At 39.3% G+C, this 25,510-nt stretch overlaps 1 protein-coding gene across 3 annotated transcripts in view; it reads left to right on the top strand.

The window, feature by feature from the left end:
- cntn6 (contactin 6) overlaps positions 1 to 25,510 on the top strand; it is a 105,224-nt gene that overhangs the window by 36,260 nt on the left and 43,454 nt on the right. For all 3 annotated transcript variants that reach the window (XM_077198054.1, XM_077198052.1, XM_077198053.1), the window contains exon 2: positions 25,245 to 25,392. In XM_077198054.1, coding sequence (XP_077054169.1) covers positions 25,332 to 25,392 — 61 coding nt within the window. In that variant the 5' untranslated portion in view covers positions 25,245 to 25,331. The remainder of the gene's footprint in view (positions 1 to 25,244; positions 25,393 to 25,510) is intronic.

The raw sequence follows: 25,510 nt of genomic DNA, 5'->3' as shown, positions 1-25,510 counted from the left end.
TGGATTCTCCTTCCTTCTTAATCCCAAGGATTGCGGCGCATTGAAACGCTGCTCCCCAGCAGCAGATAATGGAACCAAGAGTGATGTTGATGCATTATAGAGACCCGTACAGTCCCAGACTCAGTTAGAATTAGCATGGGAAATATTTTTCTGCTATGTATTATTTTTGTTAGGGTGCCGTATCATAGGAGAGCTTTGCTTGCTTACAGGGCCTACAGGGTATTTACTGTGTTTACACCCTGCTACTGGATTCAAGAGATTACCAGAAGAATCCAGCAATATGACATGAGCAGGGCAATATTGACATTTATTTTTTTTCGGCAATATTCTTTCACTGGATTAATAATGCAAAAAGTGATTACACTAAGGTTCTGAGATTTTGTGTTGTCACTTTTATTTATATACTGTAGCACTTTACAGATTGTTGCAAAGCAGCTTTACAGTGATAACAGGAAAATGATTCAATGATGCAAACGGAGTTCATTTCAGCTGTTCAGCAGCTCTAAAAGAAAATAGTGTATAGTTCAGCTGAAGTCAGTTCAGTGTTGATTCAGTTCCGTTGTAAAGATCATCAATTATTAAATTAGTTCATTTCATCAATAAAGCAGTTCTGCAGAAAAGAGCAGTGCCATCGTCCAGCTCAGTTCAGTTCTCATCCAATAGTGCCAGTGCATTCAAATCAATTATGTTGTTGAATATTAAGTGTCCCCAACTAAGCAAGCAAGTAAAATATGTATTTATTTTTATGTTATAATTTATTGTGATTATATATTGTAAGAATGACCGTTTCCTTCCACTTCAGTGTGATTAAGGTTCTGTACTTCCTCAGCAATATTGTGTAATTTCTGTAATGATCAATATTTACTTGCACCAAAGAAAAAAGAAATCTATATTTGTATTGATATTGACCATCTTTGCCAGTTTAGGTGAATTAGCACAACTGGTTGCAGCAGTAGTGATAGACTTTTTTGTTGTTGTTGAAAGGCAGAGCCATACTGTAGTTTGTTCATTCCTGTACTAAAAACATACAGAAACGTGACTTCAAAAGCGAAGTATGTCCTGGAAGATTTCCTCTTTTAAGATTTACTCCTCAAAACGTTGGTATCTAATGGTTCTAAAGATGGTTAAATTAATAACATGATATTTACAATTTTATTGGTCAAAGTCATGCCACACACAAACTTTTGTAGATGTGCTTTTGTAGATTATTATGTGTCATTTGTTTTCTATACCTTTTTTTCTATACTCTTAAAGCGATTGTTCACCCAAAAATGACAATCATCATTTACTCACACTTAATTTGTTTCAAACCTGTTTGAATTTCTATCTTCTGCTTAACACAAAATAAGATATTTTGAATAATGTTGGTAACCAAACAGTTGATGGGCCCCATTGACATCCATAGTATGGGAAAAAAAAAATACTATGGATGTCAACATGGCCTATCAACTTTACACATGGTTTAATAGCTCACCTAAAAGCCCTCGGTCATGTAATTTGAATATTCATATTCCTTGATGATTTACCAGACAATGAATGTGGATAGTATCTGAAGCTACCACTTCAAAAACTGACAAAAAACTACATAAAAAAGGCTATATATATAGCCATTTCAATAAAATCACTGTAGTCCAATCACTGTTTCCAACACAAAGCTGCCATATGTCTTTAGAAGACTTGGTATATAATGTCTTATGGGACACGTTTATTGTACTACGTTGTCCTTTTCGAAGCATATTACTATTCATTTTTCATTGACTAACAAAAAAGTCACTTCAGACATTCAGCTAAATAAATCCTTTGTGTTCCATTGAGAAAGAAAAATCTTGAGTCTGGAATGACAAGAGGGTGAGTAGAGGATATAGCCAGAATTTTCATTTTTCTGTGAACTATCTCTCTAACAAAAGACCGCAGAGAAAAAAAGAAGATGAAAGAAAGAAACTAATAGTGTTCCTCATTTGTAGGAGTTAGATAGTTGTAATTGAACCTTATTTTTATGTATTAAAAGCTGCAGGCTCATTGTTATTGGCCTGCCGTTTCTTCTTTCCACACTCTGTTCAATTTAGCTGCCTTGTACTGTTCTGGTGTGATCATTCCTGGTTTGTGCAGGGTTGATAAGGGGCGCTGAGGTTCATTACAGTTTGTCACAGGCAGCAGACATCATGTTCACCATCCTACACTCTAATCCTTTGCATGCAAATCTCTGGCCATGCAGGTCTCCAGGCAACAGAGATGACTTTGAGACAGAAAGTGCCCTGTGAGTTTATTTAGTACTGTATAGCTGAGGAGACTTACCTTAAAGGAGACTGTATCCACCTAAAACACAAGTCAAGGTGCCCCAAGTGTTGCAGTAGTTCACCCTGAAAATTCGTCCACCCTCATGTCGTTCCAAACCCGTATTACATTCTTTCTTGTGTGGAATCAATAATGAAAAAAAAATATATGAAAATTAAATGAAAAGTGTCGATTGCGGCATTAGGCTACGTTTAGATCTGCTCATGTTTCATCATACTTTTTTACGTGTTTTACAGTGTTGTGCACTATAACTAATTACTCACGACTCTGATGAGTTTATGAATGCAATGGTCAGTCAGAGACGTTAAAATTAGTAATCGCTGAAACACCGGAGTTGTGTTCAGTGCACGAGCTGAACAGTGAATTCTGACTGAATTCTGCACCCTCGCGAATACTCTTATCATAAACTGATAAACATAAACAGATTTGGTGATTATGCTATTGAGAGGATAGAAACTAATAACAATATGTTTTCTATTTACAGCGTATTTTTGCCCTGTTGAGCAATGTAGCCAATCACAAACATATCTTTTTTGAATGCAATGGCCAAACAGACGTGTTTAAGTTTGAATCCCCCAGAGCTTTTGTGCAGTGCTGAGATCCGCACAATCAAATCCTCTCGTTATAATTTAACTTGTAAGCTTTATTTTAGTATTATGTAAATTTGACTTTGTTTTTTTTATATATATTTCAAATTAGATTTACTTAAATTTTAGTTTTAGTAATTTTAGTATGCCAACTTTATATAAAATAAAATAAGATTAAGATGTTTAAGTTCCCCTTCCACTCGGTCACGTTCGACGTTGCATCGACGTGCTGACATAATTGGGACTTAACGTCTCCCGTTCCCTCCTTCATGGAACGAGGGTTACATACGTAACCGAGATGTTCCTAATCTACTATTTATATTTTATTTTATTTTAGATTTATTTCAATTAACAAAATGTATTTATAATAGTTTTAGGTTAACTTCCCAATAACAAAACAACACTGGTTTTAGAATCTCTGTCAAAAATCAAGTAGAAGCGTCATTGGTTTTTTGAAGTGCTGTAAGAGTTTATTGATTACTGTTTTTTCAGTGTCTTTTTTAAGCTCTACTCTTCTTGCCATGAAAATAATCTTTGATAAAGAAAAACAATCATCATGGATATTATGGGCCATTTTTACTAACAAATTGTGTCAGCGCAAACGTCTCAGGTTACGACTCTAACCCTAGTTCCCTGAGAAGGGAACGAGATGATGCGTCGATGACGCTTTGGGAACGTCTTTGCGTGACTGAGTCTGAAGCACTACTGTCAACTAGTCCAATGGAATGAATGAAGCGTCACGGGCGGGTGACGTCATAACCAGGAAGATATAAAAGCACATCCGGTGCAATGCTCGCGTTAGCTTATAGAGCCGAAGCAAAGTCGATCGCAGGGATGCAGGAAGTATGGCAGGGAGACGCATCGTCTCGTTCCCTTCTCAGGGAAATAGGGTTACAGTCGTAACCTGAGACCTTTGGGAACGATAATACCCAACACGCCATAATTACAAAATGCCATATGATAAAACTGTCAGCAAATTAAGTAAAAAGCACCTGGGATCCTGGGGCAGCTTCCAGGTCCAGTCTATAAAACCTCACAAATGTTAGCGGCGAGAACCAACCCGCCGCATCACAAACCTCCTGAAGGGAAACTCCTGATAATAGGGCTTTAGAGGCCGCCATACTTCGGGTAGAGTGAGCTCTGACCACCAAAGGGCATGGCTGGCCAGAGGACTCATATGCAAGAGAAATAGCCTCGACTATCCACTTACTGATTGTCTGTTTAGAAGCAGGAAGACCTTTCTTAGGTGAACCAAAACAGACAAACAACTGATCAGATTTCCTCCACGGGGCAGCCCTGTGGACATAAGTGTCCAATGCTCGCACTGGACACAAGAGATTCAGTTTTTCCTGGTCCGAAGATGTAAACGGAGGAGGACAGAATGCCTGCAGTACAATAGGCCTTGGAATATTGGTTGGCACCTTAGGGGCGTAACCCTGCTTAGGGTATAAGAACACCTTAACCATACCCGTTGCAAATTCCAAACAGGTGGGAGAAACAGAAAGAGCCTGAAGGTCTCCGACTCTTTTTAGGGACGAAATGGCTAACAGAAAGATAGTCTTGAACGTCAGAAATTTTTCTGAAACTAACTCTAGGGGCTCGAAGGGAGCCCCAGACAAGCCTTCCAAAACTATCGCCAGATCCCATGCCGGCACCCTAGTTCGAACTGCAGGCCTCAGCCTCAAGGTGCCACGAAGGAAACGAATAATCAGGGGGTCTCGACCCAAAGATGTAAAACCCACATGGGCGTGGAAAGCCACAATGGCTGCCACGTAAACCTTTAAGGAAGAAGGACATAAACCTGACGTGAAACGAGACTGGAGAAACTCAAGTACTGTGTTGACTGAACAGTTAACTGGATCTCGCTGCTGTTGGTGACACCAAGATGTGAAAACTTTCCACTTAAGTATATATAATTTCCTCGTGGCTGGAGCTCTGGAGCTAAGAATGGTCTCAACGACCTCAGACGAGAGACCACTCTCTAAAAGTTGGGCCCCCTCAGAGGCCAAACCCATAGGTTCCAAATCTCTGGTCGGGGGTGAAATATTGTGCCCCCTACCTGAGACAGAAAGTCTCTCCTGACAGGTATCTCGAAAGGAGGGCCGTCGAGGAGATGAACTAGGTCCGCAAAACAAATTCGACTCGGCCAGCGTGGAGCTACTAATAATAGACTTACTCCATCCTGGCGGACTCTGTCCAGAACTCCTGGGAGCAGAGCAACAGGGGGAAATGCGTACAGACGTAGCCTCGGCAATGTCTGTACCATAGCGTCCAACCCCAAGGGGGCTGGTTGCGTGATGGAGAACCAAATTGGACAGTGCGTCGTATGCTGAGACGCAAACAGATCCACTTCTGCTTGGCCGTAAAATTCCCAAATGAGCTCCACCGCCTCGGGGTGGAGTCTCCATTCCCCTGGCCTCAGCCCCTGCCTTGACAGGGTGTCTGCTCCTATATTCTGGTACCCTGGGATGTATCTTCCCGAGGGACCACAAGAGGATCTGGTGCGCCAGTTTGAGGAGTGAACGCGAACGCAGACCCCCCTGTCGATTTAAATAAGAGACCACCGATGTGTTGTCTGTACGGACGAGCACATGATGGCCCCTCAGATCTGGGAGGAAATGTCTCAACGCACTGAAGACGGCCATCATCTCCAGGCAATTTATATGCCAAGAGAGATGATGGTTCCTCCACAGACCCTGAGCTGAGCGGCCTTCCATTACCGCTCCCCAGCCGATGAGAGAACCGTCTGTCGAGATAGCAACTCGATGGCAAAGAGCTCCCAACACCGGACCCTGGGACAGGAACGAATATTTCCTCCAGATAATCAAGGCGTGCATGCACCGCCGCGTGATCTCGATCATACGAATTGGGTTTCTCCTCAGGGAGAACCCTCTTGTCATTTACAGCAGGCCAAAGGGGATCACATTGGATGCCGCTGCCATGAGACCTAACAGTCTCTCGAACTGTTTCGCAGTGCGTGACTGGCCTAGCTTCAACTCTTTTGTGGCTGTGATGATAGCAGCTACACGGACGGGCGATAGTGTGGCCCGCATCGTGACTGAATCCCATACCACACCAAGGAAAGTGGTTCTCTGTAGTGGAGAAAGCACACTCTTCTTGGCATTGAGTCTCAACCCCAATTTCTTCATATGAGCGAGAACGACATCTCGATGCCGAACCGCTGACTTCTCTGATTCCGCCAGGATCAGCCAGTCGTCGATATAGTTCAGAATCCGTATGCCCTGCAGCCTGAGTGGGGCCAGAGCTGCATCTACGCACTTCGTGAACGTGCGGGGTGACAGAGCTAGACCGAATAGAAGCACCCGATATCGGTATTCTTTGCCCCTGAAAGAAAACCCTCAAGAAGTTCCTGTGTTGAGGGAGGATGGAGACATGGAAGTAAGCGTCCTTCAAATCTATCGTGACAAACCAGTCCTCGGATCTGATTTTAGTCACTATCTGTTTGAGTGTGAGCATCTTGAATTTCAATTTCATGACTGCACGATTCAGCAAACGGAGATCTAAAATTGGACGCAACCCCCCATGCTTTTTTGGAACAATGAAGTATCGGCTGTAAAACCCTGATTCTCTGTCGGGGGAGTACACCTGTTCTATAGCTCCCTTTGGTAAGAGAGACTCTACTTCTTGCTCCATTACCAGAGCCTGCTCGGGATGTACTACCGTAAGTAACACCCCGTTGTAACGAGGCGGAGGAGAACCGAATTGGATTCTGTAACCTTTCTCTATTATCTGCAGGACCCAAAGAGATATATATTCGCCAGATTCTTCCACTCTGTTAGAAAATCTACTAAGGGTACCAGTCTCTCGAGACTGGCCTCTGGTGTTAAAGGAACAGCCACTTTGGCAACCTGAAGCATATTGGCAGGAAACAACCGAACTGACTGTTTTTGAACCCCCCTCAGAGGGCTCACGTCCGACGCAATGTCGAGTCGACACTGCGCCGAACTTTCGCTGGATACCACTGCGCCCCGAAGCACCAAGGGTGGCGGGGTTGGCAGACCGGTCCCATGAGGACCCCGAAATGGAGCGGGCACCGTATTCTGAGGTGTATACCGCTCCACCCTGGTTGGGGCTGTCCTCGATGGTCTGACGTACACAGCGTCAGGACCTTTTCTGAGCCGAAGCCTTCCTAGCCATTAGTACGGTCCTCAGATCCGGCTTAGAGAGAGTGTTGGCTCGGCTCCCAAAATTTATTCGGGGGAGCACGAGACGCAACACTTATTTTCTGTTCCACACGGTGCGAGGAGCTTGGCTGGGGATGCTCACGCCCAGCGTCCCCAGGGGGATGGACTCGTCGAGGAAGGAATTTTTTAAAAGCCTCAGATTGTTTTTTATTTTCTTGAAATCTTTCAACAACCGAATTCACAGAGTCACCGAAGAGGGAGACATAGGGGCATCTAAAAGAAAAGCCCGATCTTTATCTTTAATGTCTGCAAGATTTAACCAAAGATGTCTCTCAGTAGCTACGAGGGTTGCCATAGACCGCCCAATAACAAGGGCGGTCTCCTTCGTAGCTCTGAGAGAAAGATCTGTAGCCCGACGAAGTTCTCGAATTTCGTCGAGACTAACTCCCTCACCCCTATCGATATCACCCAGCAGATCTGCCTGATAGGCTTGGAGCACAGCCATCGTGTGCAGACAGGCTCCAGCTTGACCTGCTGCTGTATAAGCCTTACCCACTAAATTAGATGTGGTTTTTAGTGGTTCATTCAGCAACACGGGATCCTTCAGGGACGATGCTGACCCCGGAGACAGATAGCTCGCGAGCGGCTGTTCCGCTGGGGGCATCGACCCATAACCAAAATCTTTCAGCCCCCTTATATTTGAATATGTGTGAACATGGGGACTAAAAAGACGTGATGAATATGGTTTATTCCATGATCTACATAGCTCACTATGTAGATCAGGAAAGAATGGAAGTGCCCGTGATTGAGATGAAACATTAGATGTGAGAAAGCGCTCGTCTAATTTGCTTTTAGGACGAGAATCTCTTATTTCTGCTGGCCAGTCAATACTTAATTTATCTACAGCACCTCGATAAGCTCCTCATATGCTGGGGAGAGGGATGGCGAATCCTCTCCCCTTATTGTTTCTTTGTTAGTGTTTGTGTCACTCTCACCGATGCTCAGTAACTCTACCTCCTCAGAGCTAGAGCACGGGAGCATTGGGCTCTCTTCCCGGGCGGAAGAAGCCGCAGCGTGGGCTTCCGACTACGGCAAGAGAGCAATGGATCCCTCGGGTAAAGGAGTAGATAAGGCAGAGCCCGTCTCCAACCACGCCGAGAAGTCCATTTGCGAACCCCAAGTGAGCCTTCTCCGAGCTGCCTCGGCAGCCGCTGGTCCAGAACCCTGAGGTTCGCGAGCCTGTCCATCATACTCAAATGTGGACAGACGGGAGCGGAGCATGCGGAGCGGGAGACGCTCACAATGCTGACAGTCAGCCCCCTCGAAGGCTGACATTCCACTCCCAAACAAACTACACAAAGCTCATGTGTATCTCCACCCGTGATATAACGAGGGCAAGGAGAAGCACAGGCTTTAAATAGTTGTTTCGCCATAATAACAATATAAATTAGAGACAGACAACAATAAATTTAACAGACAGTTTTGACACAGAGCGCTTTGCTGAGGCACAAAAAACGCGAGCATTGCACCGGATGTGCTTTTATATCTTCCTGGTCATGACGTCACCCGCCCGTGACGCTTCATTCATTCCATTGGACTAGTTGACAGTAGTGCTTCAGACTCAGTCACGCAAAGGCGTTCCCAAAGCGTCATCGATGCATCGCGAGTTCCCTCAAAAGGGAACCCTATTTTTATGTAAAAAAACAAAACAAAAACTATACTGTCAGGATTTACTAAAGACTCATTGAAAATTTAGCACTGAAAAGGCATGGACAGTTATTTTTGCAGCTGACCTTATTGCATACGAATTTGTGGGAGTTTTCCTTTCAGATGCAAAATTTATGGGAGGAGAGTATTTAATTTATTTATGCAAGGTGATTTTTGTGTTAGACAATTTACTGGTATTTCCCGCATTATTTAACGCCCAAAAAATCATGTCTTAATCCAGACACTAATTTGCGCTGCACTGGGTAGATTGTTGGACATTATTGTTGGTCATTATTGAAATGATTCGGCTACGTCTTTGTTCTTTAATTTGCACGTCGTCAGTAGATCACTTTTAGCAGAACTTTCCACTCCCATCTGCACTTTTTTTGGAATTGCCCTCTCACACTAATTTGTCCTGTTTAATAAATCAGCACCCTGTGAGTGCTATATTTTTGATTCATCATTCATTGGACCTAACTGCCAAAGAATTGACAGTTGCTTAACACTGTATCCACGTCTTTGGATCTGAAAATTATATAACTGAACAAATGTGTTTGCATAAACATATGCTTATTTGGAATCTATACAATTTGGAATCGACACTAAAAGTCATTAATAACAAGTGTTAGAAAAGATTCAATTTATTGTAATTGCATTTGTGTATTTTTTGGCAGCCAAGCTCATCTGCTATGAGCTTATACTATCTATGTGAACTGTGAAGTGTGGCATATAAATAGACTTGATTTTCTTTTCACATATTTTTTTTTTAAACAGTCAGATGTGTGAACAGAGAGCATGCCTCGGTTAATGATCACCTCTGGCTAACTGCAATCAATTAAAACTCCATGTGAAGATCCTCAAGGTGAAGAGTGGTGCTCAGTGTGGGGCGATGTTTAAATGAGGCTTGAGACCTAAAACTGATCTAGTAGCTCCAATTGTGACCGATAGTGTCATCGTAATTAAAGGAATCTTTCACTGAAAAATCACAGCGAGACACACTACAACATTTTGTTTTGGAGACTGAGAACTCCCAGACTCAGAGGTATTGGCTGTAGCCGAAGGCTAGAATCATTGGAGTTGGAGTAAACTTTGTCTCTCAAAGTGTGGAATTTCTCCAATGATTTAGATTTTTCTAAAACGCTCCTGCCATTTTTCATTGGTCAGACAAACAGTTACAGATAGTTGTGCCTTAACACCCCTGGTTGAGCGAATGTTACAGTGTTTGTCTGAATGCGTGGACTTGTGCCATAATCACAGTGTATACTTTTTTGGGGTGGAATCAGCATACAGATGGCTCACTTAAAGTGCCCCTATTATGCTATTTTAAAGGTTCCTAATTTTGTTTCGGAGGTCTCCTACAATAGCTTTAAATGCATCAAAGGTCAAAAAACAATTTCATTTTCTCATAATATACATTGCACATCACCACATTTTTCAAATATTCTCAAACGACTCATCCGAAGACGCAGTCTTTCTAAACCCCTCCTTTCTGAGAGCCTACTCTGCTCTGACTGGTCAGACAGCCTACTCTGTTATGATTGGTCTACCGCTTACAGCGGGTGTCAGAAACGAAATACCTATTGCCATATCTGAATTTCAGCTTCCCAAATCCTCAGCGATTGTACACACAGTAATGATGGCGTCGATTTTACCATATCAATTCGAGCACGAGTCCAATGATGAAACATTGAAAGAACTAGTTATTCCACCCGAACCAGCATCGCAAGGACGACTTGAGCAGGACGTTTCTCAGTGATATGCTACTCAGTTTGTTGTAGGTTATGAGATGATTCAGCTGTAATTCCTCACCATCAGCATTAACAAGTGTCCATCAACAAACCGATGTGAATATTTTTAATTTATTGCGATGCACATGTGGGAACTGTATCAATAACAGTGCCTACGTTAGCTGAACACTAACGTGAATGACTGATGTAACATTAAAGTTTGTAAAACAAATCTTGCTCCATCCTTTAGCATTACTTAAATTAGTAAGAACAATGGACAATCTGTATTAATAGACAGAGTTTTAGGTAATAGTGGGCCCAGAGCTGATTAGCAAAACTATTTCAGCAAGACAGTAATAACGTGAGTTAGCCGGAGACCTACACAATATGAAACACAAAACTATGTATTTTGAACACTCAGTAGAAAATATGTTAGCACTTTGTTTTACAGTCCTGTTTCGCATGAACATACTATGTACTTATTGTAGTAATGACACTAGGGCTGTCAACGAATATTCTAAATTCGAATATATATTTGAATAGGTTTAAAAAACAGAATTTCGAAGGTGAAAATTAATATTCGAATGTGAAAAAACACACCCGCGGTAGCAGAGGCGCGGCTGTCTGCTTTGCGAGTGGCAAAATTGTGAAGCTTAAAATGTAAAACGCATTTTCCAGCTGCACAGCTAGCACAGTGAGTATCTGGCTCACTCATTGGCTGTGCTGCGGCAACTGCACATCCAATGGCGCGGGCGCCTCCAACGTGTGCGCCAATGAGCTAGCATTACATCTTACACGTCAGAGCCAGAACTAACCATTATAGCAGCAGTTTACCACAGCACAGCTCGCTTGGAGCGTTCAATGTCGGTTCTATATACTGTAAAACTTCAATTAATGTTAATAATATTTGTTTCAATCACTGAATGAAGCCTGCTGTATTTAGGACAAGAGTCGCGACCTTAAATTGCTTGCACAAAACTCTTGATCAGCACTCAAAATTTGTTTATTGTTGTTCATTTAAACCGTTATGCGCAGAGAGCGTGAGGGTGAGGGCGAGGGCGAATATTCGAGGGAATATTCGTACGTCATTTTTGAGCAATTTTGACAGCCCTAAATGACACTAACTAGGTACTAACCCTGAACCTACCCCTAAACCTTAACTTAACCCATGTAGTTACCTTACACTACTCATTACTTTTGTGGTAGGAACACTGTAAGTACATTGAAAGTGCACGTACTGTAAAATGAATAGTTACCAAAAATATATACATCAATAAATAATCATACTTACAGGTTTTGATTTTGAGGAGCAATGAGGTCCAAATAAAGTGGTACTGTCCCATCTTTAATGGATAAGCATTTTGAAAATCTAATTTAGACTTCACGGAGATTTGAGAAGCAGTCATCAAAGGGTTATACTGCTGTTTTATCGCTGTGGTAATTTTAACCACTCTTCACATTCTCATCCTTCTGGAAGTGTTTACAAAGAAAATGTACTTATGCAGAGCAGAAAAAAGGGTCTTCTCGACATGTATACACAACAAGAATCAGTTACAGTGTTTGAGGGTGGGTCAAAGTAGATGTTGTAGATGTTGTGACTCGTTTCGTCAGTTCAGAATTGATTCTGTTTTTTGAGAGAGAGAGAGAGAGAGAGAGAGAGAGAGAGAAAGAGAGAGAATAACTTTATTTATCATGCACTTTGATCTTTAAAACTTTACAGACCTTTTACATTCACAAACAGCTACATTACACACTGCATGAAAGGTGCATAATAGGGGCACTTTAAAGTTGTCTGCCTATTAACTGGATTTTAACATCAAAAATAAAACTTTAAATGATAATGAAGAGATCAAAGGTTTAAAACTTAATCTGGAATAAACATAAAAATGTGATGTAATTCTGTATAGCAGAGTTTTGCTCTGAGACTCACAGGAAATGCAAACATTCATCGATATGAGAACAGCGCATACATATGCATATAATCTACATATAATCTGCATGCTCAAGCGGTCTGGCTATCTAGCAGTATGAAATTCGACAAGATCTTTAGCCCCCTTTATCCTAGGAAAAATTAAGATGATATTTGTTCTTTAGAGAACATGTTTACGTCTTTTAAGATGGTGTTTACCTTCGGTTCTGGTTTTGCATTTACATCAGTATTACAGCAAAAGCCTAGATTGCATTGAGAGATTTTGGATCTTTCATATCCTGCCTGATAAAATAATATGAAAAGCTGTAATACTTTACGGTTTGTATTGTTATACCACAATGTAATAATTCTGTGTAATGTGAAAGTCAACATGAAACAGCATTCGCAACCAATATTTACTCCTGCAATTTGATGCATTTCTGAGCAAAGTGAAGTAAAAAAGTGGAATGGCTCTTGATTTTACTGATTATAAAGAATAAAACACCACCGACATTCATCTCTAAATCAGACATTGACTCTGTAAACTCTAAAACTATTGGTTAACATATTGCTTTTCCCCTCCCATGCGGCTTAGGTGACATCAGCAAAAAAAAATTAAGTTGTTTCAGAGGCAGACTAGGAGACATTTCATCCACAATAAGGCCAGGAACGTGGAAATGGGGTCAATTTAGTTTTTTCTTTGACTCTATGCATCCATTCGGCAGACCAAAAAAATAAATAAAAGCTCAAGTTTACTCAGACAAAACAAAAGCTATTTTGGTGATTAATGGTGCTTGTCATTATAGATACTCGACTCACAGTCATACTGTGGTTACGTGCAGAATCAAGAGAGATAATTGTGGTAGTCTTAAACCCTTGCTGTGTTTTGATTTAAAGCAATGCTACTCCTGTGGTTTGAGACCGACAGGTGATCTGTATTTACTTCCGAACAACCAGTACACTATTTAATTATGTTACCTTAAATTCAATCAAACAGCACTCAGATTTGACATTTAATCACTTGTTTTATATGTTGCTCAGTGGGAACTATTTGGTTAACATTGATTTTCTCAAGTAAGGTGAAATATTCAAACAATTCCTCCTGTTAGACAAAATAATGTTGAGAAATGCATGGTAATGGCTGCATTCCTAAAAAGTCTGTGTTGCTATAGGTCTCGCAGACCAATAAAGTTTTAAACCAGTTCTAATTGAGATCTCTTGAGATAGAAGTAGCTTCAGTTGGCCGTGTAAAGAGCCGTTTCACATTCAACCCTTCGCATATGCAGTTGATAAATATAGATGCGCTCAGAGAGTGTGCAGTGTGGTTTCACAGCTGTAGTATTTGCTTAAATGTTTTAAAGCACCCTCACACTCGCAGGGATTTTGACTAGCCAAGCCATTTGCACGAGCAGCAGCTGGTAAATGAGTTGCATAGCTGTTTATGCATGAGAACAATGTGGGAGGATATTTCATTTGTCTCTACTCTCGACCTTCTAAGCTATCTGATTGTTGAGCATTTTACTACAAACCCTTTAACATCTAATCATGCCACTCTCGACCTTGACATGTTGAAACGAGAGCCTTTTGACTTGAGTATCGAGTGCTTCTAACGTTGCCCTTTTGATGCACTGATACGCTAGCTATAGATTTGCCAGGTGGATTTGTACGGGAACAGTGTTTAGGAAAAAGTCAGAATGTAATAATTTGCAACCTTTTAGTTCATTCAGTTTGCTGATTTGTAGCTCCATGGAATTCGACAAGAAATATCGACAGAAATATTAATTTCCTCTCTTATTTTCTCTCTGTCTATATATATATATATATATATATATATATATATATATATATATATATATATATATATAAGAAATACCACGTATTATACACATTTTATTTATATATATATATAATAAAATGTGTTTAATATGTGGTATTTCTTAATGGAAAAAATATGTAACATAATATAATATATAATAAAAAATAATGTAATATTTGTAAATACTTATTATTAAATGATAAATTATATTAAAAAATGATAGGTGACATTTCAAACTTTGGTTGTTCATATCGTCTAATCTCAGTTTAATCACTTTTTCTATTTCCATCTGGTTTCATGCTATTCCTGTGGTGTTTCTTAGCCTGAAAAATGTATGATGTTTCTTAACATGGAAAAAATATATAGTCTAATATTTGGAAATACTTATTAAGTAATAAGTCATATTGCAGAAATGATAGGTGGTATTTCAAACATCGGTTGTTCATATTTGCTAAATTTAATCCGAGTTTAATCCTTTTTCTGTTTCCATCATGGTTTCATTCTATTCCTGCTACTTATGTGGTGTTTCTTATACTGAAAATAATGCACAAGATGAAATTCCCCCCTCTCATTATAGTTCCTTTCTTGAGGAGCAGAAGATCATTGGACACGCTGACCCTCATTTTTTTCCCTGTGCCATATGCCTGCACTTTGTCAAAGGATCCTGTTGTGGGGACCGGTCACAGTTCACATCTAACCTTTAGCAAGATTAGTCTCTGAGTGACCTATCCTAGATGATGGACTTCCTCTACTCTCTGAAATACCAGCAGTGTCTGTGGCATTATTCAGGTGAATGACAGCCCATATTCCCCTGAGGCACCCGCAGCCCGGCTGTGTTGACAGAACTCGGCCCCACTTTCATGATATTCCACAATGTGATGATGCCTGTTACAGCATCAGCACTTTGTGATTTGATGTTGTTTTTGCTCTTCTCCTTACAACCCTTCATCTGCACAAATCCTCAGAAGGTTTGATATTTGACCCGAGGCAATTGATTATTTGCTCTGTGTCAGCTTCTCACCTTGAATTACTTTTTAAAGTAGCGGGAGATAATGAAATGTGTGTGATAGCATGTGATTTTTCCTTTATCTACTTAAAATTACACATTTAGCTAAAGCTATGCCTGTTGGATTTTATTTTTCACATTTCAGCTCTCGTATATGACTGTTAAGAGCATTTGATGCAGTATGCGGTAGGTGACAAGTATGCAATCTTGTTGTCTCTCTTTTGTATGTCTCGCTTTTAATACACAAATCCCCAGTTTCTCAGATATGGCTTAGACTAAGCCATGATTTGGCCTTAGTACAATTAAGGCATTTACGTAGCTTTAATAAATGTGCTTTAGAAAAAAAATCATCTCTGGTATGCATTTTGAGACAAAACAATAGCACTGACAATCTCTCTGTCTGTCTGTCTATCTATCTATCTATCTATCTATTAGGGCTGCACAATATATCGAAATTATCGAAATATTGCAAATGGATTACAATAATCAATTCTTTCTCCCTGTCTGTATGATATTCTGTCGCTCTGTCTGTCTGTCGGAATAATATTGATAGATGCCCCTTTTTTTACATTTGAGCCCCTGCCTGTGAGGAACTCTCTGGACGTCCCTGCATGACATGCTAAAGTGCACAAGAACACAATGCTGTGCTTCACACTGAAATACACAGGATATTTTTATTTAATCAAATTGCATATCAATATTTACTCTCGAATATTTCATAAATATTTCATGTAGGCGAAATAAAATGAATACAACTTGTGCAGCTGATTCCTCTTGCAGACACAATACATTCACAAAACCTTGCTGCCTGAAGGCCGTTTTACATGGTACGCAGCAAGGGTTGTTGATGTATCTCGTGTAGATCTACAAGGAGAGTCAGTTGGGGATGAAAGGGCCAGCCATAACTCAGTTGAATATTTCGGGGTGCCATAGTTTGAGCGAAATCAATTATGCATGCATGCTTGTGTAATGAATGTAAAAAGAGTTGCCCTATCATTCATAATCTGGAGGGAAGGGGAAATATGAGCGGCTGGCTTGGGCACTTAGTGGCGTTTCTAAAGGTCTGGGTGATACTTGAGCCAGGGGGGAAAGAGATAGAGCCCTTTCCTTTGTGCACGCAGATTACAGCTCCAAATATAACACCTCGGACACTGATAATGCTGTCTCTAATGCAGCTAAAAGTGAGACAGTGACTCGAACTGACAGGGTTTTAGATGGTGCTGCTACCACGAGGATGAAGAGGGAAAGCCAAGGCTCCTGAGTTTGTTAAATGGTGGTTTATATCACGTAGCACCTAATTTGTTTTACTATAAAATTGGCAGAGCAAGACTGAAGTGCGGTTGTGTGGGTGTATACATCTGCTGTCACAATACGGTAAATCTATGATCCCGTTTCCTCGTCACGTAACCTTGTAGGGAAGAGAGAAATCGCTGCCGTTTCTGATGACCTTCAATCAGAAAAGCTGTAAAATATTACAATCATTAGTATTCAACGCCAACATATGAGGGAGAAAATGATACACATATGGGTGGTAACATGTTATTGATGGTGTTTATAAGATCCCATGGGGGGTGTTATGAAATACCCATTCTCTGTCACCAACAGACATTGTGCATTGATTTGAAGAGGATCATGTGTCCTTCGATCACAAATGTGATTACGCAGTTGCTAGCTATTTGCAGCTCAAGTAAATCGTGTCAATAAAGCATTTTGTCACCTTGTCCCTGGTGCCATTGTAAACCTATTAAGACTATTTTTCCTGGACAATTTGATAATTAGCAATAAGCTACTCAAGGATGTGCGTTAGAGCGATTTTACAATGCATTAGAAGTACAGTACCTAACACCCCTTTAAACCAAAGCGTAACTCCAATAGCTGTAGTAAAATCATTATAATACAGCATTTGCACTGACAACTGTTTTTATAGCTTATAGAGGTCATAAGGTCAGCTGTTTCTGCCCATTAACATTAGTAGTGGGTTGTGGCATTATTGATCATAGTTGAGATGCATTGAATGTAAAACAAAAATAAAAAAGATGTCATTTTATTTTGAAAAATAACTTACTGCTGCTATAAATTAATGTTCATCAACACGAAGCTGTTATATATAAAATGTGTGTGTTTTGTTTTATTAATACATTTTTTGTTATGTATATTTTTATTATACATCATTATTCGCACATCTGGCGAAAATAGGTAACTCATTGAGAATCAATGACTTCAGGTTACTTTGATTGCTCTACAATATCTGTGTAAAAAATCCCTTAGTGTACACCCTCAAGTGGCTAATTGCTTTTAAAAACTGCAACAATGTGATAAAACATAACAATGTTCAATTCTGCCAACAAATATTAAAATACAAAAATAATGAATGTTGGTAGGACAGCATAGCAACATTGTTCATTTACTGTATTTAGAGTTCAACTGATGTGATCACAAGTGTGCATACTTCGCCTTTTTTATTTATTTTGACGTAGCTTGTCCATTCAAAAATCGAATGTATTCATGTTATCATATATTGTTTTATATAAAAAGCTAGAGGCATTGAATTGTGACAGACTGAAAATAAAAACTGAAAATAAAAAATTGAACTGTGACAAATTGAAAATAAATAAAAACAAAACAATTATTGATTTTAAAAGTGAAGAATAAATGTATTAAAGGGTTACGTACTGTGCATGCCCACACCTTCTGTTTTGTTGGATATATTAAAGATGCTAAACTCAGTTTGGTGAATTCCCAGGCATTTATAAGGTCAACAAAGAACTACGCTTGCGATGAGAATGTTTCTTGACAGTGGGCGTGTACAGTATCTAACCCTTTAATAAATGTTTTTCACTTTTAAAATCAATAAATGTTGTTTTTTTAATCAATAAACCTAGTTAACTTTTCTGTGGAGAGAGCTGATTCAGAACACTTTGCCTTCATGAATTTGAAAATTGAGGTCACGAACTTACAGTATGTGGGAAAAATATGAGTTTTTTTTCGCAAGCTATTTCGTCACCCCCCGAGAGCTAGCTCGACTTCTTGGTTCCTATGTTAGCACTCACCCGTAACATCCACAGTGTTGATGCTTTTGTTTTATTATTCATAACAAGTCAACAACTACTTGTTTAATGGATGTTCTCTGAGAGGCTGGCGAAAATGCAGACTGCATGTTTTCTTACAAGCTTGCCAGCAGGCCCCTATTAAAGGAGGGGGGGGGGGGGCTATATGCAGAGTGTTTTTTTATTAGGCCACTGCAGCCTTCTCTTCATCCTTCTGCTGAAATGTCTTTATTTGATAGCTCTGCTGGAGTCTGCCTGCACAAGGAAACCAAATTGCTCTGAGCAAAGGCCTTGTTGGTGTTAGCCCAGGAATCCAGGTCATGTGTATATGTGTAAACAGTGAATCCGCCCCTCCAGACTTTTTTATCACGTAATCTACCGTCAGAGTCGTGCCCTAGTGGTTAGTGGTTATGCAGCAAGCAACCAGTGTTATTTTAGAATTTTTGTATATACTATTTTGGTTTTTATTAATTTTATTAATTTTATTAATATTTTGAATTAGCCTTTATTGTTATATTTTCAGTTTCAGCTTTTAATTGTACAGTAGTTAACTTTTTAGTATTTTTGTTATGTGCTTTTGACATTTTTATTTTTATTTCATTAAAAAAATATTACTATTTAGTTTTTTTAAGTGCTTTAACTTAAACGTATTTCAGTTAGTTGCCAATCAACGTTTCTAATTTTCATTAAGTTTAGGTTTTTAACTTATTATTTATATTTGATTGTATTTAAGCTTTATTTTAATTAATAAAACTGTTTTTGGTTAACACTAATTCTGATTTGCTTCAGCATAACCATTGCACTATTTACATACATACATACATACACTAAAGTAATACATAAAACTTATGTATTATATATGTATTCTATACAAAAACATAAATGTCCCACTTTACCTATATTCACACTATAATATTTACTTTACATTTTCTCAATAACATTTTAAAACAGAAATTGTACATTTTGCATTGACGAGATCAGTTTGTTATTGCATTGTTTGGTATTGTTATTGACCAATGTCAGTGACCTCTAAATTACCAAATATCAGCCAAAATAATGGTCGATAATTAATAATTGAAAAGAATAGTGCAAATGTGCATTGACTGAGTTGCTGTATATTTAAGTTTGCGAAAACAGTTTATCAAATCCTTGTTTGCTTTTTGTTTAATTTGTGTAATTTTAGAGCATCTAAAACTGTATTATCTAGCATGGCACACAGAATCGAGCAGGTTGTGGGGCAATGAGCTGGCAGATTGTGTATGGTTGAGGCTGATAGCTGGTTGGTTGGTTGGTTTGATGGAAGCTGTCTCACTAAAGCCCATGTTGAGATTCTGTTCACATCGGCTAAACCCAGCCGGCGTTTCTGCCTCTGGCTTCTGCAGGCTGGTATGAAGCTCACAAAGACTCTTTGAGGACTCAATCTGCAGTCAGAGACTATGTGATTTATCTAATGCTGTAAATGAAGGTGGATGCTGGATTTTTTTATCAGGCCAGTGCGAGTTAAGGAAGCATACGTCATGTCTTATTAAGGAGTGCTATTACTCAGGGTTTAGGCAGTGTTTGACATGTCTGGATATTTGGATAGGCTTTTTATTTTTTATGAGGATATTGAAATGTTTGTAAAAAAAAAAAAAAAATTATGTGAATTGCCACCAGTCTTAGGGCTGTATCGTAACAAAATTTTCGATACCGGTACCGATACCGATACCTTGACTTCGATACCGGTTCCTGAACGATACTTTGACTTCGATACCGGTTCCTGAACGATACTTTTTTCGATACCAATTTTATCAATATAACATTACCTTAAAAAAAAAAAACTATTATTTTTTCAGTTTGTTGACTTTTTTACACTCATATTTTGAGTCTGTAAAAAAGCACCAATGCTAAAGTTTTCTATGTTTCCTAATCATTTAACAACATGTATTCTTTACTTCAATGAGCTCATTGTTTCTGCCTTAACTTAATGCATTGTTTAACAATGAAACTGAATGAAAATTAATTGAAATGCATTACACACAGTCACCCCTGATAACAGATCACTCTAAATTGTAATTTAGACACATGCATTTTCTGTAAAGCTCCTTTGAAACGATATGTATTGTGAAAAATGCTATACAAATAAATGTGAATTGAATTAAATATAGGCTACTGCTGGTGTGCGGGATATATCCCTCGCGCTCAGCACACATGAAGCTTGCGCAAAGCACTGGCAAAAGTACCCTAATGATTATGGATATGTCGGGAAACGATAGCAAGGAGATATTTTAATTGTTTATTAATGAATAAGTGTTTACTAAACGTGTTGGCTGCAAATTGCGAATTTGCGATGCTGACTCGTCATCCCTGCAGTAGTGAACACGTGCGCGCCTATGTGGATTAGGTAATCAAACTATTTATTTCTAATTGTTTCGTTTAAAAGTTGACATATTTTGAACATATATAGAACTATTTCTCATGTCTGTGAGGCAAGTATCCTATACGCTGAGTTTTGGTTTATTTGTGACGCGCTCCAGTTCTTGTAGTCTAAGGCGGATAAACTTTCTACTCTCGAGTGTATTCTGTGCGCTTTTAAGTGCAGATTTACCATGTTACCGGTCTTGGCAGCAATTATCTTGTCGAAAATATTGCATCGTGTGCTTATGGCATCGAGTCGGGTACATAGGTACACTTTTGATCATTTCCACATATTTTCTATCTATCTGGGTTGGACGCTTACGCTTACACACACACACACACACACACACACACACACACACTACAGCATCACGTGCGACGAGGCACGTCTCTGGGCAGCCGCGTAAACTAGTGTTTTTCCGCCACAGCCAATCATGATGCATGTTTATTGTTTCACTGACGTTGACGAGATTAACCACTTAGGTACCGAAACTTGGTAGCGAAAAACAAGACATGTTTCGATACTCGGTAGTATCGAGGCAATTCGGTCGGTACCTAAAAAGTACCGAACTCGGTACCCAGCCCTAACCAGTCTATTGAACATTTTCTATAAAAAAATATCTTTTTATTATTTTCAGAAATGTATAAATACAGTATGATTGCGAGTGTGATATTGCTATACAACAGTTCAATAATAAAATTAGAATATTGAACAGTATTATTAGACACAATATTCAAGTTGACAATATTAAACACAATATTGCCAGATCCAATTATTACTTCAATACAAAATTACTTCAATAAAGATTGTTCAATTTTAAAGAACCAGGTCCATAAAATGTGGTCTTGCCATCAATTATTGTGCATCTCTGTCTTTGTCTGGTGCTTTGTTTCTGAATAAATCAACATGTTTTGTTTGAGTGAATGATACAGTGACTCGATCCTAAAGAAAGTCACTTGTTTAATTCCTGATCAATCGGCATGTTGTAATGAATCTGCTAAATGATAAATGACTCACTCAAGACAAGACAATTGTTACCTCCTATGTAACCTGCAGAAAGAGCCACTGAAAAATATGTAAATATATATTTGTTTATATAATTTATATATATATATATATATATATATATATATATAAATATATACACACACACACATCTTCCTGTCATTTAAACTTCACCTATTTACAACTAATAATAATAATTATATGTAAGGCCACTTCAGACTTTTTTCTTTTGCATTATTCTTGCAGGGAAGCACAAGTTTGACACCATTGTCAGCCTTTTTTGTCGTACAGCTGTACATTTAGCCACAAAGTCATGAAGTATTCCTTCCAGATCACATTACACTGTGGTGTCCCATCTTTTTCAGCACTCTCGCCCACCATATCTCCATTTTCTCAATAAGATTTAAACTAGCTCTGCATTTATCGCTCTGGACACAGGCAGCATAGTCATGATAATTCTCATCCCATTTCATAATGTCTGCTATGCAATCTCTTCATCTGCCGCCAGTGGAAGGGGGAAGCACATTATCTATGGCAGAGTATTATAAGAGATTATCCCTGACAGATCTTTTCCCTTGCAGGCACCATTAACCAGGCTTCGGCCCACTTGATATTTCTACCACCTGTGACCGTCATCCGCTGGGCAAAAGAATTATTGCCATTGTATTTTTCCCTGCTCTATAAATTAATCATGTAAGGAACTACTCTGAATCCGGTAGGACAGTGACCAAGAAACTCCTTCCCTCCTTCCCCAAAGATGCCAGACATATCATGATTCGTTAAAACATGGGATGTCTTTTGACACAGAGATAACGCTCATGGTTGCCCCAGTAAGGTTTGATGCATAGTATTATGCTATTATAATATTATGCTTTGGACAGAAACAGGAAGCTTTTTTTGTGACTTTGAAATGTACGAGAGCCACGGATGGATGACAAATAGCGATCTGACCTCTCTCTGAAGTGAGCGGGGACTGCTGACGAGACTGAAACATAAATTAGCATTGATCATTTTTGCTCAACATGCCACCCTAATGATTTGAGCCTTACAGGGCTTGTTAGACATCTTGTGGAAATAGCTTATAATGGTCCTACTAGCTGTCCCAGAAGTCTAGCAACTCTCAATTGTTTTACAAATGGCACATGGTTCTCGGTACATTCAAGGACAACATTTTTAGAGTCATTAATGTTGTATTTCTCTAGGGACTTTTTTAACGTAAGGAATTAATGCTGGCGGATCTTCAACCTTTTTTCCAAGTGCCTTAAAATAGGGGTCATTTGTACGTAAACTTTTACCCTCTTTTCAAATTATGATAAAGCAGAGCTGCATGAATATCAGTTATCTCATTCGAGCGTATCAAACACACAGGACAGGTGCAGGGAAGTAGGATTGAATGAATTGATCTGAAGAAGTACGAAAACAGGTAGCATCCAGGGAATCAAATGTGCAGGTCAAAGTAAGATCTTCCCCCATTGCGCATCTATAGTTTCATTCTTCATTTCGCAAACTCACCAGTTATAGATCACCCTCATGCATCTCATAAGGAAAGACATCAAACAAATATCCGGCTATTGACCTGTCCTCCCAGACTTGATTGAGACTCATAGCGGGCTGCAGGAGCAGAATGACAAACAAAGGAGGCAGGAGGTTAAAAAAAATGGAAACCAAATCGATAGAGATGACTGAAATGACGAAGGACTTGAAGGTCAGAGCTCGTGGTCCCTTAGAGTAGATAATAAAGGAACATAATCAATCTCATCTTATTTAATCTCTCCCCCCATCTCAGACCTGATCTGCACTCATTTTTTTCCTTTGATTGTCAGGTCTTTTTCATTTTCTACCCAACAACTGAGCTGCTCTTGGTATTACATTATTGCATCAAAGAAGTTAGTTAAATGGGCTAAAGAACAGTCTCAGTACATGAAGATTACTGGTGCTTCATATGTTAATTATTTATAATAATATTGATGCTTTGAAACAATACTGATTCGTTGATGATTCAGTACAATGCTGATGCTTCAGAACTATATTGAAACTTCAGAATGATACTGTTGCTTCTAAGTAGTTCTGATTCTTTAAATCAATATTGTTTCTAAACAGATTTGAAGCTTCAAAGTAATAATGATGCTTCAAAGCTATCCTGATATCAAAGCAATGTTTATTGTTTTAAAACAAGATGATGTTTCAAACAGATTTGATACTTCCAAACAATAATGGCATTTCAAAATAATATTGATGCTTCAGTACAATGTTGATGCTTTAAAACTTCAAAATGATATTAGCACTTGTAAAATGTACTGATGCTTGAAAGCAGTCTTGTTTCAAAACGACTGCTTCAAAAATACTGTTGATTCAAAACAGATCTGATGCTTCGAAACAACGTTGATGCTTCAAAGCAAATCTCATGGACTAAAACAATGTGTATTCTTCCAAAACAATCGTGACAAATTCAAAACAATACTGATGTTTCAAAGCAGATTTGATGCTTCAAATCAATGGCAATTCTTCAAAGCAATTCAGATTATTTAGAAATAGTTCTGACTAAACAGTATTGATCCTTCAAGGTTTGGTATTGCATTTGAAGAAAATGAAGAAAATTCTGAATGTTAAACACGTTATACATTACGATGACTTTCATGGCTTATTCGAAATGTGATGTCCCTAGTGTTCACATATCGCTCATAAACCACAAGCTGCTCTGCACTCAGAAATGTCAAAAATATTATTCTCATTTGCAAGACATTTGTTACAGTTTGACACTTAAACCGCACGTCCCAACAGGGCCCATATTTGTAAAAGCCAAAGCGGTGGCGTTGACCCTTATAAATTAAAGTGTGTATTTGACAACACTGATGTGTTTTAAAGAGTATTGAATTCCTGTGAGGTGGATGAATTGCACGCCGCCGACTCAAAAAGAGGGAGGGCTGATGCAGTATAGCTTACTCCTCTATCATATTCACTGCCCTTTCAAAGTGTATCACCTCCCCTATCGAATCATAATCCTGTTCTGAGATACGGCGGGCTGAAAATGAAATATGTTTGCAGGTTTATAAATGTATCACACACTTTTTTTCCCAAGTGTAAGTGTGTAGAACCAATAATTTTAGCACAATCCAAACATTGCCTTTGGCAGCTGAATATGTGTTCAGGTTTTGCTGCCGTAAGCCACTGAGGATTTTTCCATATCTCTCTTAGGCCCTCGCTCTCCCCGGGTCTTTCTATCTATCTCTCCCTCTCCGATTCCCTCGACTTCTTGGGAGATATATTGAGGGTATGCTCAGTATCCACACTGAAGTTGATCAGCTGTGAGATGGCCCATAGGCATGGAATCCTGTCTGTCCTTATTAGGATGAATGAATTATTAATATTTCACTGTTTTATCTGAATATACAGTACAGCTCCTCTTGCTTGTGTTGTTTTGTTTTTCTAATATTCTCTCTCTCTCTCTCTCTCTCTCTCTCTCTCTCTCTCTCTCTCTCTCTCTCTCTCTCTCTCTCTCTCTCTCTCTCTCTCTCTCTCTCTCTCTCTCTCTCTCTCTCTCTCTCTCTCTCTCTCTCTCTCTCTCTCTCTCCCTATTGCCCTGTCCCTTGCTCATTCCACAGCCAACAAAGCTGACTTTACATAGGAAGAACACGGCTTGCTTCTCTTGCAGTTGAATGGAAATAAAAGAGATTCTGTGACCTTGGAAGATGAAGATGTTGTTGCCATGGGAACTCTTAATCCTGCTGTCACTCAAGAGCTGCCTAGCAGGTACGATATCCCCCGAGTTGCCTTTGATAGCTCACCTGTTCTGCATAGTCCCCACTTCAGCCACTTTATGCCTCTGTCTAATCATTTCCACATTCCTCTAGAGACAGATGCATGCTGG

Source organism: Siphateles boraxobius, unplaced genomic scaffold (assembly GCF_051911475.1).
Source record: "Siphateles boraxobius isolate OS27281-9 unplaced genomic scaffold, OSU_SipBor_1 41, whole genome shotgun sequence".
NCBI lineage: Eukaryota > Metazoa > Chordata > Actinopteri > Cypriniformes > Leuciscidae > Siphateles > Siphateles boraxobius.
The sequence above is the reverse complement of the archived record's forward strand: the minus strand, read 5'-3'. Positions and strand labels throughout refer to the sequence as shown.